Below are 18,270 nucleotides of genomic sequence, written 5' to 3' on the forward strand. Positions count from 1 at the left end.
AAGTAGGTAGATTTGCTCAAATGTATTGCACTATTCTTCAAATTGTAGCAACCATCCACAATCTATTTCTAAAATCATAATTATTTCAATAAAACAATAATTAAAATAAGAATACATTTTGGATGTTTATCCAATAATTTGCATTAATCAATTAATTTAGGACAAATCTCTTTGTGCATGGATTTATCTCACAAGATAACGGTCACAAGCTAATGATTTCATAACATTTAGATGACACATATTTCAACTGTTATGCATTGAGGGAGTGTACATAGAAATCTAGGACGAAAAGTAGTTTGTCTTAAACAAGACACAGCACTTTTATTTTGAAATGAGCACCCCAGTGGCGTTCGCTGGTTCGCTATGCCCCAGGCATGCGCAGTTGGTAGAAGTCGCCAACCGCTGCCGGTTACCGACGTTCGAGGGTCTCCACAGCAATCTTTCCAGACAGCTTCTTCAGGCCTTGGTGCCCGCGTTTTATTCGAAGTGGGTCGAACGCAGTGAAAATAAGGTCTTTTGAGGATATTGGCGCAGAAAAACCTCACACAACTTGAATATTTTTCAAACTGCAAAAGGTTTGTTTGCTTGTTTAATATCTAACTTAGCTAGCTACACTCATTCATTCTTCCCTGACTGACTGTGTGTGTGTGACAACTGCAACACATCATTTTGTTAGTTTAGCATAGCCATTAGCTAGCTAGCTAACTTAGCTCGCTAACGTTAGCATTTTGCTCAGGCAGGCCGTTTGCTCAGAATGGAAATATGTTTACATTTTGCACGTTATGCTTTATGAATATGTCTGAAATGTCATTGCATTTAGTAACCACATAGCTAGCTATTGATAACGCTATGCTAGCCCGCAAATTCGCGCTACACACGGACGGTTGCAGGAGATAGGAAGGGACATCCCGTGAACGATCGCGAAAAACGTTAGTTAACTATCTAGTTAGTTATTTAGCTTTACTTGCGCAGTAACGTTAACTAATACCAAATTGCTGACACTTCACTTATATATATATCTTTAATAACTTGCTTCCTATAAAAATATGTGATAGACATATGATGCAAGATAGCTTGCTGATGTGATGTCTTGATAATGCGCTTAGCCTGGCAGAATGTTCTAGTGGTAGTAGTAGTAGTAGCTTCAGGAGTCATAGCTAGCTATCCTTGCTATGTGGAGTATTGTGGACACTTCTGGTCGACAGCTGTAGGTACATTTTGGTGCTCCCACGGGGCATATGGGCATCCCCTAGGGAACTGAAGTTGGACCTGAGGGGCAGTGGCTCCTTGCTTTGTTGGCGACCCCCATCCATCTCCCCCAAGCGTTCCATCATTCAGCTCGACATTATGTTTACTCCAGCCCCTAGGGCCATTGATTTTGAAAATACTGTATCAAGCCATATTCAACCTTCACTCAATTGTAGCTGCGAATCTTATTGATTCAAGGTGATAAAATGCTTGTCTAGGTATAATATGAAAAGTGTCACACCTGGTCGGTGACAAGTGAATATTTTGTAAGTCATTGAAATGCAGCAAACCATTTTCATATGGATTCATAACTTCATTCCAGATATGACCATATTTCAAGCGAGTAATTGTATTTCATGGTACACATATTTGAAATCTGATTTAGGGCGTCTGTTTTTTAAATTCAGAAATATATTTTTATTGGAAAAGTCAGAGCCATGTATAATCTGGCTCTGGTGAAAGCCATCCATTTCCTTGGATGTGGCCAAATTGCATTACAGTATTTGGGGAAGTGACTAAACCACATTTTGTTTTTAGAAAATCTTTGTAGATAGAAAGACAGTGTCTGGAACAGTATTATCCTTATTCCTGACCTCTTTCTTTGCTTCTCTCCCTCAAATCCTCCATTTACACCCTCACCCGCTCCTCACACTTTCTCCATCCCCACTGTCACGTCACTCCCTCACCTCCTCTCTCATCCCTCACCCTCTCCCTCTCCATTCCCCCCTTCCTCTCACAATCTCCGTCCCCAACCCCTCACCCTCTTCCACCTCCGTCCAAACCCCTTCCCCACTCTCTCCTCCCTTCCCCCATCCATCCATCCCTCTCTCCAGATGAAGCTGTGGTGGGGCTGGGCGTGTGTGCTTCTCCTCTCCCTCCTGGCTCTCTCTGTGTCCCAGGCTGAGGCTCAGGATGACCTGGAGATGGAGGATGAAACGGAGGAAGCTATGGTGGAAGACATGGTAGCGGATGGGGAAGACTCGGCAGAGATAGAGGGAGAAGTCGAGGGAGAGGCGGAAGGGGAGAAGGGAGCCGATGCCAACGTCTCCTTCCAGGTCAGTCAAAGTTCAAGGGTCAAAGGTCACCCAATAGGAAGTGGGATGAACTAGGTGTGAAAATGTGAAATGGCACCCTACTCCCTATGTAGTGTACTACTTGTGACAACAGCACACACGTGTGTGTGGGGCCTCGTCAGAAGTCGTGCAATATCTAGTAAATAGGGTGCCATTTTGGACGCATGCCTAGTATGTTTTCTACACCCTCCAGTGTATCTACCCTTTTGAGTTTGAAACCCTCATCATTTCCCTATTATTTTTGTGTACCCTTAGCTAGCTAAACCCTAACTATAGCCTCACTGTCATAACCAGCATTTTATCTGTGGCCTTCAGAAAACCACGTCAGTAAATGTGTACTAGGCCAAGTCCCGATTCTCCACAGTTCTGAGTTTTACATTGGTGGAAACTCCCTCCAGCCAAATAATTAAATCAATCAATCAATTTTATTTTATATAGCCCTTCTTACATCAGCTAATATCTCGAAGTGCTGTACAGAAACCCAGCCTAAAACCCCAAACAGCTAATAATGCAGGTGTAGAAGCACGGTGGCTAGGAAAAACTCCCTAGAAAGGCAAAACCTAGGAAGAAACCTAGAGAGGAACCAGGCTATGAGGGGTGGCCAGTCCTCTTCTGGCTGTGCCGGGTGGAGATTATAACAGAACCATGCCAAGATGTTCAAAAATGTTCATAAGTGACAAGCATGGTCAAATAATAATCAGGAATAAATCTCAGTTGGCTTTTCATAGCCGATCATTAGAGTTTAAAACAGCAGGTCTGGGACAGGTAGGGGTTCCATAACCGCAGGCAGAACAGTTTAAACTGGAATAGCAGCAAGGCCAGGCGGACTGGGGACAGCAAGGAGTCACCACGGCCGGTAGTCCCGACGTATGGTCCTAGGGCTCAGGTCTCTCAGTTGGCTTTTCATAGCCGATCATTTAGAGTTGAAAACAGCAGGTCTGGGACAGGTAGGGGGTTTCGTAGCCGCAGGCAGAACAGTTGAAACTGGAATAGCAGCAAGGCCAGGCGGACTGGGGACAGCAAGGTGTCATCATGCCCGGTAGTCCTGACGTATGGTCCTAGGGCTCAGGTTCTCAGAGAGAAAGAGAGAACGAGAGAATTAGAGAGAGCATACTTAAATTCACACAGGACACTGGATAAGACAGGAGAAGTACTCCAGGTATAACCAACTAACCCCAGCCCCCCGACACATAAACTACTGCAGCATAAATACTGGAGGCTGAGACAGGAGCGGTCCGGAGACACTGTGGCCCCATCCGAAGAAACCCCCGGACAGGGCCAAACAGGAAGGATATAACCCCACCCACTCCGCCAAAGCACAGCCCCCGCACCACTAGAGGGATATCCCCAACCACCAACTTACAATCCTGAGACAAGGCCGAGTATAGCCCACAGAGGTCTCCACCACAGCACAAACCAAGGGGGGGGCGCCAACCCAGACAGGAAGATCACGTCAGTAACTCAAGTGACGCACCCCTCCCAGGGACGGCATGAAAGAGCACCAGCAAGCCAGTGACTCAGCCCCTGCAACAGGGTTAGAGGCAGAGAACCCCAGTGGAGAGGGGAACCGGCCCGGCAGAGACAGCAAGGGCTGTTCGTTGCTCCAGCCTTTCCGTTCACCTTCACACTCCTGGGCCAGACTACACTCAATCATATGACCTACTGAAGAGATAAGTCTTCAGTAAAGACTTAAAGGTTGAGACCGAGTCTGCGTCTCTCACATGGGTAGGCAGACTGTTCCATAAAAATGGAGATCTATAGGAGAAAGCCCTGCCTCCCGCTGTTTGCTTAGAAATTCTAGGGACAATTAGGAGGCCTGCGTCTTGTGACCGTAGCGTACGTATTGGTATGTACGGCAGGACCAACTCGGAAAGATAGGTAGGAGCAAGCCCATGTAACGCTTTATAGGTTAACAGTAAAACCTTGAAATCATCCCTTGCCTTAACAGGAAGCCAGTGTAGGGAAGCTAGCACTGGAGTAATATGATCAAATTTCTTGGTTCTAGTCAGGATTCTAGCAGCCGTATTTAGCACTAACTGAAGTTTATTTAGTGCTTTATCCGGGTAGCCGGAAAATAGAGCATTGCAGTAGTCTAATCTAGAAGTAACAAATGCATGGATTAATTTTTCTGCATCATTTTTGGACAGAAAATTTCTGATTTTTGCAATGTTACGTAGATGGAAAAAAAGCTGTCCTTGAAACAGTCTTGATATGTTCGTCAAAAGAGAGATCAGGGTCAAGAGTAACGCCTAGGTCCTTCACAGTTTTATTTGAGACGACTTTACAACCATCAAGATGAATTGTCAGATTTAACAGAAGATCTCTTTGTTTCTTGGGACCTAGAACAAGCATCTCTGTTTTGTCCGAGTTTAAAAGTAAAAAGTTTTCAGCCATCCACTTCCTTATGTCTGAAACACAGGCTTCTAGCGAAGGCAATTTTGGGGCTTCACCATGCTTCATTGAAATGTACAGCTGTGTGTCATCCGCATAGCAGTGAAAGTTAACATTATGTTTTCGAATAACATCCCCAAGAGGTAAAATATATAGTGAAAACAATAGTGGTCCTAAAACGGAACCTTGAGGAACACCGAAATGTACAGTTGATTTGTCGGAGGACAGACCATTCACAGAGACAAACTGATATCTTTCCGACAGGTAGGATCTAAACCAGGCCAGAACTTGTCCGTGTAGACCAATTTGGGTTTCCAGTCTCTCCAAAAGAATGTGGTGATCGATGGTGTCAAAGGCAGCACTAAGGTCTAGTAGCACGAGGACAGATGCAGAGCCTCGGTCTGACGCCATTAAAAGGTCATTTACCACCTTCACAAGTGCAGTCTCAGTGCTATGATGGGGTCTAAAACCAGACTGAAGCATTTCGTATACATTGTTTGTCTTCAGAAAGGCAGTGAGTTGCTGCGCAACAGCTTTTTCTAAAATTTTTGAGAGGAATGGAAGATTCGATATAGGCCGATAGTTTTTTATATTTTCCGGGTCAAGGTTTGGCTTTTTCAAGAGAGGCTTTATCACTGCCACTTTTAGTGAGTTTGGTACACATCCGGTGGATAGAGAGCTGTTTATTATGTTCAACATAGGAGGGCCAAGCACAGGAAGCAGCTCCTTCAGCAGTTTAGTAGGAATAGGATCCAGTATGCAGCTTGAAGGTTTAGAGGCCATGATTATTTTCATCATTGTGTCAAGAGATATAGTACTAAAACACTTAAGTGTCTCTCCCGATCCCAGGCCCTCGCAGAGTCTGTGCAGATCCAGGACAGCTAAGCCCTGGAGGAATACGCAGATTCAAAGAGGAGTCCGTAATTTGCTTTCTAATGGTCATGATCTTTTCCTCAAAGAAGTTCATGAATTTATCACTGCTGAAGTGAAAACCATCCTCTCTTGGGGAATGCTGCTTTTTAGTTAGCTTTGCAACAGTATCAAAAAGAAATTTTGGATTGTTCTTATTTTCCTCGATTAATTTGGAAAAGTAGGATGATCGAGCAGCAGTGAGGGCTCTTCGGTACTGCACGGTACTGTCTTTCCAAGCTAGTCGGAAGACTTCCAGTTTGGTGTGGCGCCATTTCCGTTCCAATTTCCTGGAAGCTTGCTTCAAAGCTCGGGTATTTTCTGTATACCAGGGAGCTAGTTTCTTATGACAAATGTTTTTCGTTTTTAGGGGTGCAACTGCATCTAGGGTATTGCGCAAGGTTAAATTGAGTTCCTCAGTTAAGTGGTTAACTGATTTTTGTCCTCTGACGTCCTTGGGTAGGCAGAAGGAGTCTGGAAGGGCATCAATGAATTTTTGTGTTGTCTGAGAATTTATAGCACGACTTTTGATGCTCCTTGTTTGGGGTCTGAGCAGATTATTTGTTGCGATTGCAAACGTAATAAAATGGTGGTCCGATAGTCCAGGATTTTGTGGAAAAACATTAAGATCTACAACATTTATTCCATGGGACAAAACTAGGTCCAGAGTATGACTGTGGCAGTGAGTAGGTCCAGAGACATGTTGGACAAAACCCACTGAGTCGATAATGGCTCCGAAAGACTTTTGGAGTGGGTCTGTGGACTTCTCCATGTGAATATTAAAATCACCAAAAATTAGAATATGATCTGCTATGACTACAAGGTCTGATAGGAATTCAGGAAACTCAGAGAGGAACGCTGTATATGGCCCAGGAGGCCTGTAAACAGTAGCTATAAAAAGTGATTGAGTAGGCTGCATAGATTTCATGACTAGAAGCTCGAAAGATGAAAACGTCATTTTTTTTTTGTAAATTGAAATTTGCTATCGTAAATGTTAGCAACACCTCCGCCTTTGCGGGATGCACGGGGAATATGGTCACTAGTGTAACCAGGAGGTGAGGCCTCATTTAACACAGCAAATTCATCAGGCTTAAGCCATGTTTCAGTCAGGCCAATCACATCAAGATTATGATCAGTGATTAGTTCATTGACTATGACTGCCTTTGAAGTGAGGGATCTAACATTAAGTAACCCTATTTTGAGATGTGAGGTATCACGATCTCTTTCAATAATGGCAGGAATGGAGGAGGTCTTTATCCTAATAAGATTGCTAGGGTGAACACCACCATGTTTAGTTTTGCCCAACCTAGGTCGAGGCACAGACACAGTCTCAATGGGTATGGCTGAGCTGACTACACTGACTATGCTATTGGCAGACTCCACTAAGCTGGCAGGTTGGCTAACAGCCATGACGGATAATTAAATCCATGACGGGTAGTGTACAAGTGCACACTTCTGGAAAAGGATGAAGAATGGGGACCTGGCCTTACATTATATGCCTCAGTTTGTGTTCTATTTTACAACAACAAAACAAACACCTCTGCCCCATTGGCTGAAACACACAGGTGACCTACAAGACTCCTGTTCCCATCGGAGAGGTGTACTTCTCAGAGACCTTTGATGACGGCTCACTGGACAGGTGGCAAGTGTCAAAGACAATGAAGGAAGATGCAGACGATGAAATTGCTAAATATGATGGTAACAGCCAGACAATTTTTGTCTACACTCTACACAACCCCACTCTCCACTTGTGTGTGTTGTATGGGCACGCACATGTGTCTTTTGCCAGTGTGTCAGTGAGAGACGACCCTGTTTCTTCAACCACCACCACCTGACCCTCTCTCCTCTCCTTCCCGCCTCCCTCCTCTCCTCTCTCTCCAGGTAAGTGGTCTGTGGAGCAGCTGAAGGAGAATAAAGTACCAGGAGATATGGGTCTGGTTCTGAAGTCCCGGGCCAAACATCACGCCATCGCCTCCCTGCTGGACAGACCCTTCATTTTCCAGGACGACGCCCTAGTCGTACAGTGAGTTTGACCTTTAACCACTTACCTTTTTGTTTTGTGTATAAGAGCGCATTTCCAAAATTAGCTATTGAGGACACTTGGTGCTAATTTTTATTAACCACTGAACTTTTAGATAAACCTTTGTGTGTTTACCTTAGGTATGAGGTGAATTTCCAAGATGGTATTGACTGTGGTGGAGCCTACATCAAACTGCTGTCAGACGAAGATGACCTGGATCTGGTATGTTGGTGTCATTACTATAATCTGATCTATGATGTTGGTTAGTCTGATCTGTTGGTGTCATTACTATAATCTGATCTATGATGTTGGTTAGTCTGATCTGTTGGTGTCATTACTATAATCTGATCTATGATGTTGGTTAGTCTGATCTGTTGGTGTCATTACTATAATCTGATCTATGATGTTGGTTAGTCTGATCTGTTGGTGTCATTACTATAATCTGATCTATGATGTTGGTTAGTCTGATCTGTTGGTGTCATTACTATAATCTGATCTATGATGTTGGTTAGTCTGATCTGTTGGTGTCATTACTATAATCTGATCTATGATGTTGGTTAGTCTGATCTGTTGGTGTCATTACTATAATCTGATCTATGATGTTGGTTAGTCTGATCTGTTGGTGTCATTACTATAATCTGATCTATGATGTTGGTTAGTCTGATCTGTTGGTGTCATTACTATAATCTGATCTATGATGTTGGTTAGTCTGATCTGTTGGTGTCATTACTATAATCTGATCTATGATGTTGGTTAGTCTGATCTGTTGGTGTCATTACTATAATCTGATCTATGATGTTGGTTAGTCTGATCTGTTGGTGTCATTACTATAATCTGATCTATGATGTTGGTTAGTCTGATCTGTTGGTGTCATTACTATAATCTGATCTATGATGTTGGTTAGTCTGATCTGTTGGTGTCATTACTATAATCTGATCTATGATGTTGGTTAGTCTCCGATCTGTTGGTGTCATTACTATAATCTGATCTATGATGTTGGTTAGTCTGATCTGTTGGTGTCATTACTATAATCTGATCTATGATGTTGGTTAGTCTGATCTGTTGGTGTCATTACTATAATCTGATCTATGATGTTGGTTAGTCTGATCTGTTGGTGTCATTACTATAATCTGATCTATGATGTTGGTTAGTCTCCGATCTGTTGGTGCTTGACTTTGACCTGGCTCCCACTACTAAAGTTAGCCAACTCACTCTCTATTATATGCCTCTCAAAGACTGTACTTGGCTAGTATACTCTCTCTATAACTGATGCTGTACTTGGCTAGTATACTCTCTCTCTCTATAACCGATGCTGTACTTGGCTAGTATACTCTATCTATATATATATATATAACTGATGCTGTACTTTACTGGTCTGTGTTATTTCAGGAGCAGTTTCCAGGGTTTTTTCTGGATCAAAAAGGGGCTTAGGTGGTGGGCGTGGTAATGGGCGCCGTCAGCGAGGATAGATTTTAGAGGACATTTTAGAGGCCCCACATCTTGGCAAATTTATTGCAATTCTACACGTTTTGCCATGGCGCTGAGAGATAATGTTGCAGTTTTAGGGCTAATTTCCTGCAATTCTATGCATTTTGCCATGACTAATGCGGTGTTACTTAGCTCAAACATCAATACTGCATAAAATTAATTGTTTTTGCAATTTTATATTCTCCCTGACTGTCTAGCATTTAAGTGCTTCTTAGTTCTCAAAGATTATATATATATAAAAAAAAATATATATATATAGGTCAATTATCGTTTCTACATACTTTATATCTGTTTTTAGTCGTCTAAGTTTACACACAGCCTTTGACGCTAAGGCATCCAAAACAATGTTTAGTCGGCCTGCCCAAGGATTTCAATGGCAGAAAAATCCCTGCTTTCAACATTACTTCCAGCTCTAACATTGCCTAGTAGCGGCAGGTAGCTTAGTGGTTAAGAGCGTTGTGCCAGTAACCGAAAGGTCGCTGGTTCTAATCCCCGAGCCGACTAGGTGAAAAATCTGCCGATGTGCCCTTGAGCAAGGCACTTAACCCTAATTTGCTCCTGTAAGTCGCTCTGGATAAGAGCGTCTGCTAAATGATCAATATTATTTATTTTTATTTATACTCTCTCTATAACTGACTGTAATTCTGTACGTGACTGTTGTGTTATTCTAGGAGCAGTTTCATGACCACACCCCCTACACCATCATGTTTGGTCCTGATAAGTGTGGCGAGGACTACAAGCTGCACTTCATCTTCCGCCACAGGAACCCTCTGAACAAAGATCTAGAGGAGAAACACGCCAAGAGGGCCGACGTCGACCTGAAGAAGTTCTACACCGACAAGAAGACTCATCTCTACACACTGGGTAGGAGAGAGAGAGAGAGAGAGAGAGAGAGGGGGGAGATCTTTCCTTGATTCCTTGCATTCTCCCTTGTCTCCTCCTTCTCAAAACACATGGGAGAAGAAGGTCTGAGGGAGAGATCTTTCCTTGATTCCTTGCATTCTCCCTTGTCGCCTCCTTCTCAAAACACATGGGAGAAGGAGGTCTGAGGGAGAGATCTTTCCTTGATTCCTTGCATTCTCCCTTGTCACCTCCTTCTCAAAACACATGGGAGAAGGAGGTCTGAGGGAGAGATCTTTCCTTGATTCCTTGCATTCTCCCTTGTCGCCTCCTTCTCAAAACACATGGGAGAAGAAGGTCTGAGGGGGAGGTACCTGGGAGAAGGAGGCGGGGAGAAGGGATGCAACGAATCGTGGAAAGACAATGACAGAGAGCAACCCAGCTCTATGTGTTTTGCTGGTTTGTGACCCACTGACTCCGCCCCCCCCCCCCGGTCAGAGGGGAAAAAGCAACCCAACAGTTGACACACACAGGAACTTTATTTAAACACACTAGAGATGAACGTGGGGATGGCAGTGGTTCTGTAATGGACAGGAACAGAGGTAATGAGTACACACACACTGAATAAATAGACAAGGTTACAGAGCGGAGCAGTAACACATGACTGGGGACTGTATAGATTACATTACACCACACAGTGACCTCAGAGGGCAATAGTAGTAAAGGACTATGAAGAACCAAATGTCTCACAACTCACTTTGGGAACGCACACCGTCCCAGATTCAGAAATGAGTCCAGTTGTTGATGGGCAGAGACAGAGATGTTGCTCTCTGCTACTACCTGAGGGAGACTGACAGTATTGTAGACAGAGATGTTGCTCTCTGCTACTACCTGAGGGAGACTGACAGTATTGTAGACAGAGATGTTGCTCTCTGCTACTACCTGAGGGAGACTGACAGTATTGTAGACAGAGATGTTGCTCTCTGCTACTACCTGAGGGAGACTGACAGTATTGTGTGACCTGCAGAGTCAAAAGGATGGGCAGATGTCCGGCCCCCTAGTAACCTCCCTAGCAACCTAGCAGGACACAGGTCCGAGAGAGTTTGAGAGGCAGGTTAATGGTACCCCCTAGACTCTCAGGCTCCGGGGATGGGGGAGTGGAGTGAGTTTGAGAGGCAGGTTAATGGTACCCCCTAGACTCTCAGGCTCCGGGGATGGGGGAGTGGAGTGTGCAGCTCAGGGTTGTGTGGTTGTCATGTGAATTTCTATCTCTAATTCACCCCTAAGCTTGAATCATTACCAGAGGTTGTAAGGCTCTGGTTTTAATCATCAATGATTCAAGGTCCACAACCACGAAGAAGGATTTTTTGTATGTTTATTCATGGAGAGCTCTGCTCACCAAAACCCATACACTCCCGTTTTATACCCCTTGACACACACAGGCACTTTGCTCCGCCCACCTTTAGGAGGCTTTCTTAAACAGTTTCCACCTTCTCCTTCACCCTGGAATGTTTAGTCCCGCCCCCCTCTGTTAGTGGGTTGACACTACATTATAACACAGTTTACACATTTATACTGTATTTGGGGTGAAATCCTTTAGTCATTATTCTTAAAATCCAAATTAATCTAACAGTGGTGCTGATAACGGTCACCGGAAGGGAATTTGTAACAGACGCATTGAGATAAGAGAGGATGTGTGTGTCGAAGACAACTTCCTCTCTTTTCTGAACTCACGTAACTGTCTGTTTCTCTATCTCTCTCCCCCATACAGTCCTGAACCCAGACAACAGCTATGAGATCCTGGTAGACCAGAGCAGTGTTAGTCGTGGCTCTCTGCTTCATGATGTGGTTCCTCCTGTCAACCCCACCAAGGAGATAGACGATCCCACTGACTCTAAACCTGAAGACTGGGACGAGAGGGCCAAGATACCAGACCCAGAGGCTGTCAAACCTGACAACTGGTGGGTTCAACTTCAACACCACTTTTTTGCGAAAAAAATTTGGGAAGTCGTGACTAAAAGAAAACCAGGTATTGGCAGGCCTGACTGAGGAGAGTGTCTAGTTCTGAAGGATTTGTGCTGATATTCTAAAAGCGAAATTCTTAAGGACTGTAGATATAAAGCGTCGATTAAAGCTGCAGTATATAGCTTTGTAGGCGACCTGACCCAATTCATATAGAAATGTGAGTTATACACTCTGCGGCCAGTTTATTAGGTACACCACCCCGTTCATGAAAAAGGGTTCGCTCCTACAGACAATGAGTCAAGTGGCCGTGGCTTGCTATATAAAGCAGGCAGACGGGCATCGAGGCATTCAGTTACTGTTCGATTGAACGTTAGAATGGGCAACCTAAGCGACCTCCTGGCACACATTAGGTCCCTTGTTACCAATTGAGCAATGTTTCCATTCCCTGAAGAATTCAGGCTGTTCTGGAGGCAAAGGGGGTCCAACCCAGTATTAGATGGGTGTACCTAATAAACTGGCCACTGAGTTAGCTGTGTCATTCTCATTGAAAGCAAGTCTGATAAGGGGTAGATCTGTTCTAATGGGTAGATTTCTACGTATTGTGCCTTTTTTAGGGGTAATATTGGGCAACATGCATGGTTTTAATGCCAAACCATTTGGCATCTTGTGTTCCAGGGATGAGGAGGCTCCAGCTAAGATCCAGGACCCTGATGCTGTGAAGCCAGAGGGATGGCTGGACGACGAGCCAGAGTTTGTAGCCGACCCCGCCGCTGACAAACCAGACGACTGGTAAAACACACACTGAACACACACACACACATCAATAAAAGCGGTTGTTTTGGGAATAAAGATGTTGAGTAACTCCCCTTTTTCTGTCTTTATCTCCTTTCTTTACGTCCATCTCTCTCCTTTCTCTCTCCTCTCTCACCATCGCTCTCTTTCTCTCTCTCTAGGGATGAGGAGATGGATGGAGAGTGGGAGGCCCCTCAGGTTCCTAACCCAGTGTGTGAGACAGCCCCTGGATGTGGGCAGTGGAAACCCCCTACCATCAACAACCCTCAGTACAAGGGCAAGTGGAAGGCCCCTCTGGTGGACAACCTCAACTACCAGGTAACATACTCCTTTCCTGAAGACAGATTTTTCATTAGGTTATTTGAACGTCCACTTTTGTCTTATTGTTGGTCTAAGGCTGATATTCAGAGCTGAGATCCCTGTCTTATTGTTGGTCTATAAGGCTGATATTCAGAGCTGAGATCCCTGTCTTATTGTTGATCTATAAGGCTGATATTCAGAGCTGAGATCCCTGTCTTATTGTTGGTCTATAAGGCTGATATTCAGAGCTGAGATCCCAGTCTTATTGTTGGTCTATAAGGCTGATATTCAGAGCTGAGATCCCTGTCTTATTGTTGGTCTATAAGGCTGATATTCAGAGCTGAGATCCCTGTCTTATTGTTGGTCTATAAGGCTGACATTCAGAGCTGAGATCCCTGTCTTATTGTTGATCTATAAGGCTGATATTCAGAGCTGAGATCCCTGTCTTATTGTTGGTCTATAAGGCTGATATTCAGAGCTGAGATCCCTGTCTTATTGTTGGTCTATAAGGCTGATATTCAGAGCTGAGATCCCCGTCTTATTGTTGATCTATAAGGCTGATATTCAGAGCTGAGATCACTGTCTTATTGTTGGTCTATAAGGCTGATATTCAGAGCTGAGATCCTTGTCTTATTGTTGATCTATAAGGCTGATATTCAGAGCTTCACTCAAATGTCTCCTATTGACATCAATGATTGATTTACATGACAATCTGCGTGCACAGATCTCAAGTCAGAATACCACCCTTCGTACGTCGCTACTGAGTGACTTGTCCCTTTGATAGCCTATTACACGATCTGAAGCCCCTCCTCCTACTCTTCCAGGGTGTGAACACTAAATAATCTCTTCTACTGTAACATTTGACCTCCCCTCTCCTGTCCCAGGGTGTGTGGAGCCCGCGTAAGATCCAGAACCCGGACTACTTTGAGGACCTGGCTCCGTTCCAGATGACATCATTCAGAGCTGTGGGGCTGGAGCTCTGGTCTATGACATCAGAGATCTACTTTGATAACTTCATCATCACTTCGTATAAAGAGGTGGCTGATCGCTGGGCTGGAGACAGCTGGGGACTCAAGAAACTGGTGGCTAGTGCCAACGAGGTGTGTATGATACACACACAGATTTAGAACACACACACACACTCAGCGAACATTTCTACATACATACACAGATAGATCTACAACACATACACATGTTGTACAAAGAGGTGGCTGATCGCTGGGCTGGAGACAGCTGGGGACTCAAGGAACTGGTGGCTAGTGCCAACGAGGTACACACACGTAGATACACATACACACAGACACTTTTTATATATTTCCTCAGTGAATATTCATTCACATAACACACACAAACACACACAGTTAGATTTGCTTAATCTCTCTCTCTCTCCCTCTCTCTCTCTCCCCCCCAGCCAGGTGTGTTTGCCCAGTTGACCATGGCAGCGGAGGAGAGACCGTGGCTCTGGGTGGTCTACATACTGACTGTTGGTCTGCCCATAGGACTGACTGTGTTATTCTGCTGGCCCAAGGTAACACACACATACACACTACGGACTTGTTAGTGGTGTTGCCTGCTCTTCTAAAGAACACCAATGGGTTTGATATTCATTCATCTTGTCATTTTCACTATACAGACCCAATCAACACTCCTATATCTTTTGTTCTTTGCAATTTATGAGGATATTCATCTATCTAACCACCAACTCATTGTCTGACTCTCTCTCTGACTGACTCTCTCTCTGTCTGACTCTCTCTCTCTGACTGACTCTCTCTCTGACTGACTCTCTCTGACTGACTCTCTCTCTGACTGACTCTCTCTCTGACTGACTCTCTCTCTCTGACTGACTCTCTCTGACTGACTCTCTCTCTGACTGACTCTCTCTCTCTGACTGACTCTCTCTGACTGACTCTCTCTCTCTGACTGACTCTCTCTCTCTCTCTCTGTCTGACTCTCTCTCTGACTGACTCTCTCTCTGACTGACTCTCTCTCTCTCTCTCTGTCTGACTCTCTCTCTCTGACTGACTCTCTCTGACTGACTCTCTCTCTCTCTGACTGACTCTCTCTGTCTGACTCTCTCTCTCTGACTGACTCTCTCTGACTGACTCTCTCTCTCTCTGACTGACTCTCTCTGACTGACTCTCTCTCTCTGACTGACTCTCTCTCTGACTGACTCTCTCTCTGACTGACTCTCTCTCTCTGTCTGACTCTCTCTCTCTGTCTGACTCTCTCTCTCTGTCTGACTCTCTCTCTGACTCTCTCTCTGACTCTCTCTGATTCTCTGACTCTCTCCCTCTCTCCTACAGAAATCAGACGATGACTATGTGTACAAGAAGGTGGACCCGCCTAAACCTAATGTAGAAGAGGAGGAGGAAGATGATGAAGAAGAGGAGGAGGAGGAAGAGGAAGATAAGGGGGTCCAAGCAGCTGAGGCCAAAGCTACTGAGAGTCCAAAACCTGCAGGTCAGAGAGAAGACATGAGATCTCTCTCCCTCTCTCTCTCTCCTCACTTTTTCTCTCTTCTATATTTCTTCTTCTCTTTTCCTCAGTTAATTGTTCCTTTCTTTCTCCTTCTCTCTTTCAGAAGCGAAGAAAGAGAAGGCGGAGGAGGAGAGCGGGGCGGCTGGAGGGGACAGCGTAGAGGATGAGGAGGAGGAGGAGGATGAAGGAGAGGAGGAGGAAGAGACCAAGTCCAATGAGGCAGCATCGGATGATGTCAGTGCTGAGGTACTGGCACCAAAAATAATGATTACCCTTTTTAGTTTTCTGAAAGATCAAAACGTCCTCTACAATACTAATTTCACACATTTGACCCTCTGAAACTCTGGCTTTGCCCCAATTATCTCTCCTTTCTCCTAAAGTGTTCACTTCCCTTCATTGAAATGACTGGTATAAGAAATATGGTGGAAACTCCCACTAGTCCATGCCTCCACCAATCCAATGCTTTTAGATTATGGGAAGTAGTGAACAAGTGCACACTTCAGGAGAAAGGAGACATTGGGACCCCTTGTCTTTCATTCATCCCTTCTTTTTCCTCCCTCGTTTCCAAGCAGAAGGAGGAGGCAGACGATGGGGGCCACAGCGTGGGGGACGGACACAAACAGGCTGTGAGGAAGAGGAGGGTACGGAAAGACTGATGAAGACCAACGACAACAAATGAAGCCTTCTCTCTCTCTCTTTCTCATCTCTGCATGCCCTCTTCTCCGGGGAATAAGGGGTTTCAACTCGCCCCCTCGCTCACCCCTCAAACAGCATTCACACCCCTCCTCCTTCCAACTGGTGGTCCTAGTGACCAAGATACTGCCCCTCCTCCTTCCAACTGGTGGTCCTAGTGACCAAGATACTGCCCCTCCTCCTTCCAACTGGTGGTCCTAGTGACCAAGATGCTGCCCCTCCAACTCCATCAGTCGAATGACAACCATCCCCTTCTCATTCCTGTCTTCCTTTAATCGCTCTATCCGTTACGCCTCTTTCTCTAAGGCCATCAAGGCTACCCTGACCCCCCCCCATCCCTCCTCTCTTTCAAAAAAAGAATACCTTCGCTTCATCAGCTGCAACTTTCTAACATCCCCGTAACTCCCCAGCCCTCCCAACTCATCCCCGTAACTCCCCAGCCCTCCCAACTCATCCCCGTAACTCCCCAGCCCTCCCAACTCATCCCTGTAACTCCCCAGCCCTCCCAACTCATCCCCGTAACTCCCCAGCCCTCCCAACTCATCCCCGTAACTCCCCAGCCCTCCCAACTCACCCCGTAACTCCCCAGCCCTCCCAACTCATCCCCGTAGCTCCCCAGCCCTCCCAACTCATCCCCGTAACTCCCCAGCCCTCCCAACTCATCCCCGTAGCTCCCCAGCCCTCCCAACTCATCCCCGTAACTCCCCAGCCCTCCCAACTCATCCCCGTAACTCCCCAGCCCTCCCAACTCATCCCCGTAACTCCCCAGCCCTCCCAACTCATCCCCGTAACTCCCCAGCCCTCCCAACTCATCCCCGTAACTCCCCAGCCCTCCCAACTCATCCCCGTAACTCCCCAGCCCTCCCAACTCATCCCCGTAACTCCCCAGCCCTCCCAACTCATCCCCGTAACTCCCCAGCCCTCCCAACTCATCCCCGTAGCTCCCCAGCCCTCCCAACTCATCCCCTTCTCCTCAGCTTCCAGTCTTCCTCCCTGAATATAGTTCCTAGTTCTGGCTATTGTTGGCATTTGTTATGCTTCAGAAGTATTTTTTATTCAAACTAAAGTGTTAAAAAGGGGGTAGCTCTCTCTGGTTGCATCTCAAATTAGAACCTATTCCCTGAAATAGAGCTTTGGTCAACGTAGTGCACTACATGGGGAATAGGGTGGTAAAAATAGTGCACTACATAGGGAATAGGGTGGTCATAGGAGAGTGAAGACCTCTATAACCATGTTGCTATATTGCTGCTGTGTGACTGAAGTTGCCATGTTTCTCTAGCCTGGTCTCAGATCTGCTTGTAGTTGGGAGTCAAGTCCTCTATTATTGTGACAATAGTTAAATACAAACTCTGCGAACCCAAAATGGCACCCTGTTCCCGTTTCATAGTGAACTACCCTATGGGCTCTGGTCAAAAGTAGTGCACTATATAGGGAATAGGGTGCCTCTGGTCAAAAGTAGTGCACTATATTGGGAATAGGGTGTCATTTGGGATGTAGATATACAGATCTGGGACCAGTCTTAAAAGTTTTACTACAGAGACAGACTGATATTTTAAGACAATAAGGCGCCTTACGTCAGGTTTAAAAAGGTTATAAATCTTATTTTAGATCGAAAGTGTTTGTTTTTCATTAACTTATAAAAGGTAGTTAATAATATACTATGTCAGTTCTTTGTGTGTTATTTTTTTAACTAAGTTATACAGATTTTAAACTGAGGATTTGAAAATCGGCACTGATAAAAATGTTACTTGTATTTATTCATTCTCATTTTTCTCGACTTTTCCCTCTTGTTCATTTTACAACTAGATTTAAAAAATGAGAAATATTACAATGCAGTTGGTTTTTCTCTTGAGTGAATTGAAATTTTAGGATGTAAAAAAAAAAAAACGAATTTGTAGTTAGTTTTACCACTGTTTTGCGTATTGTGAGCCTTCGTCAGAACAAACAACTTGTTTGCACAAAGTCGACATGAAACCCTCTATTCTCCACCCGAGGGAGGTGGGTATTTTAAAATATCCAAACTCCCATTCCGGAATGCATTATTAAGAATTCCGTCTCGTGTGGAAAGAGGTG

The 18,270-nt window shown here is 44.9% G+C and overlaps 1 protein-coding gene across 2 annotated transcripts; it reads left to right on the plus strand.

Annotated features, from left to right (window-relative positions):
* The first annotated feature begins 204 nt into the window (after positions 1-204).
* clgn (calmegin) lies at positions 205-17,401 on the plus strand. Of its 2 annotated transcripts, none has more exons than XM_041851652.2 (14): positions 205-575; positions 2,082-2,303; positions 7,187-7,319; positions 7,503-7,644; positions 7,782-7,863; positions 9,801-9,993; positions 11,741-11,930; positions 12,610-12,723; positions 12,888-13,044; positions 13,911-14,126; positions 14,438-14,554; positions 15,330-15,486; positions 15,608-15,750; positions 16,077-17,401. In XM_041851652.2, exons 2-14 carry the CDS (start codon positions 2,082-2,084, stop codon positions 16,158-16,160), a joined length of 1,950 nt encoding a protein of 649 aa, XP_041707586.2. In that variant the 5' UTR covers positions 205-575; the 3' UTR covers positions 16,161-17,401. The 2 variants fall into 2 exon arrangements, with proteins under 2 accessions (XP_041707586.2, XP_041707585.2); XM_041851651.2 differs by having other exon boundaries at positions 208-575; positions 16,074-17,401.
* Positions 17,402-18,270: the final 869 nt, after the last annotated feature.

This window comes from Coregonus clupeaformis, chromosome 27 (genome assembly GCF_020615455.1).
Source record: "Coregonus clupeaformis isolate EN_2021a chromosome 27, ASM2061545v1, whole genome shotgun sequence".
NCBI classification, from domain to species: Eukaryota; Metazoa; Chordata; class Actinopteri; order Salmoniformes; family Salmonidae; genus Coregonus; species Coregonus clupeaformis.

Excerpts from the sequence above, each read along its gene's own strand:
- clgn (XM_041851651.2), top strand. The coding sequence starts at position 2,082 with ATGAAGCTGTGGTGGGGCTGGGCGTGTGTGCTTCTCCTCTCCCTCCTG. Across the intron at positions 7,864-9,800 it reads ACGAAGATGACCTGGATCTG|GAGCAGTTTCATGACCACAC; the intron begins GTATGTTGGTGT and ends GTGTTATTCTAG. Across the intron at positions 9,994-11,740 it reads GACTCATCTCTACACACTGG|TCCTGAACCCAGACAACAGC; the intron begins GTAGGAGAGAGA and ends TCCCCCATACAG.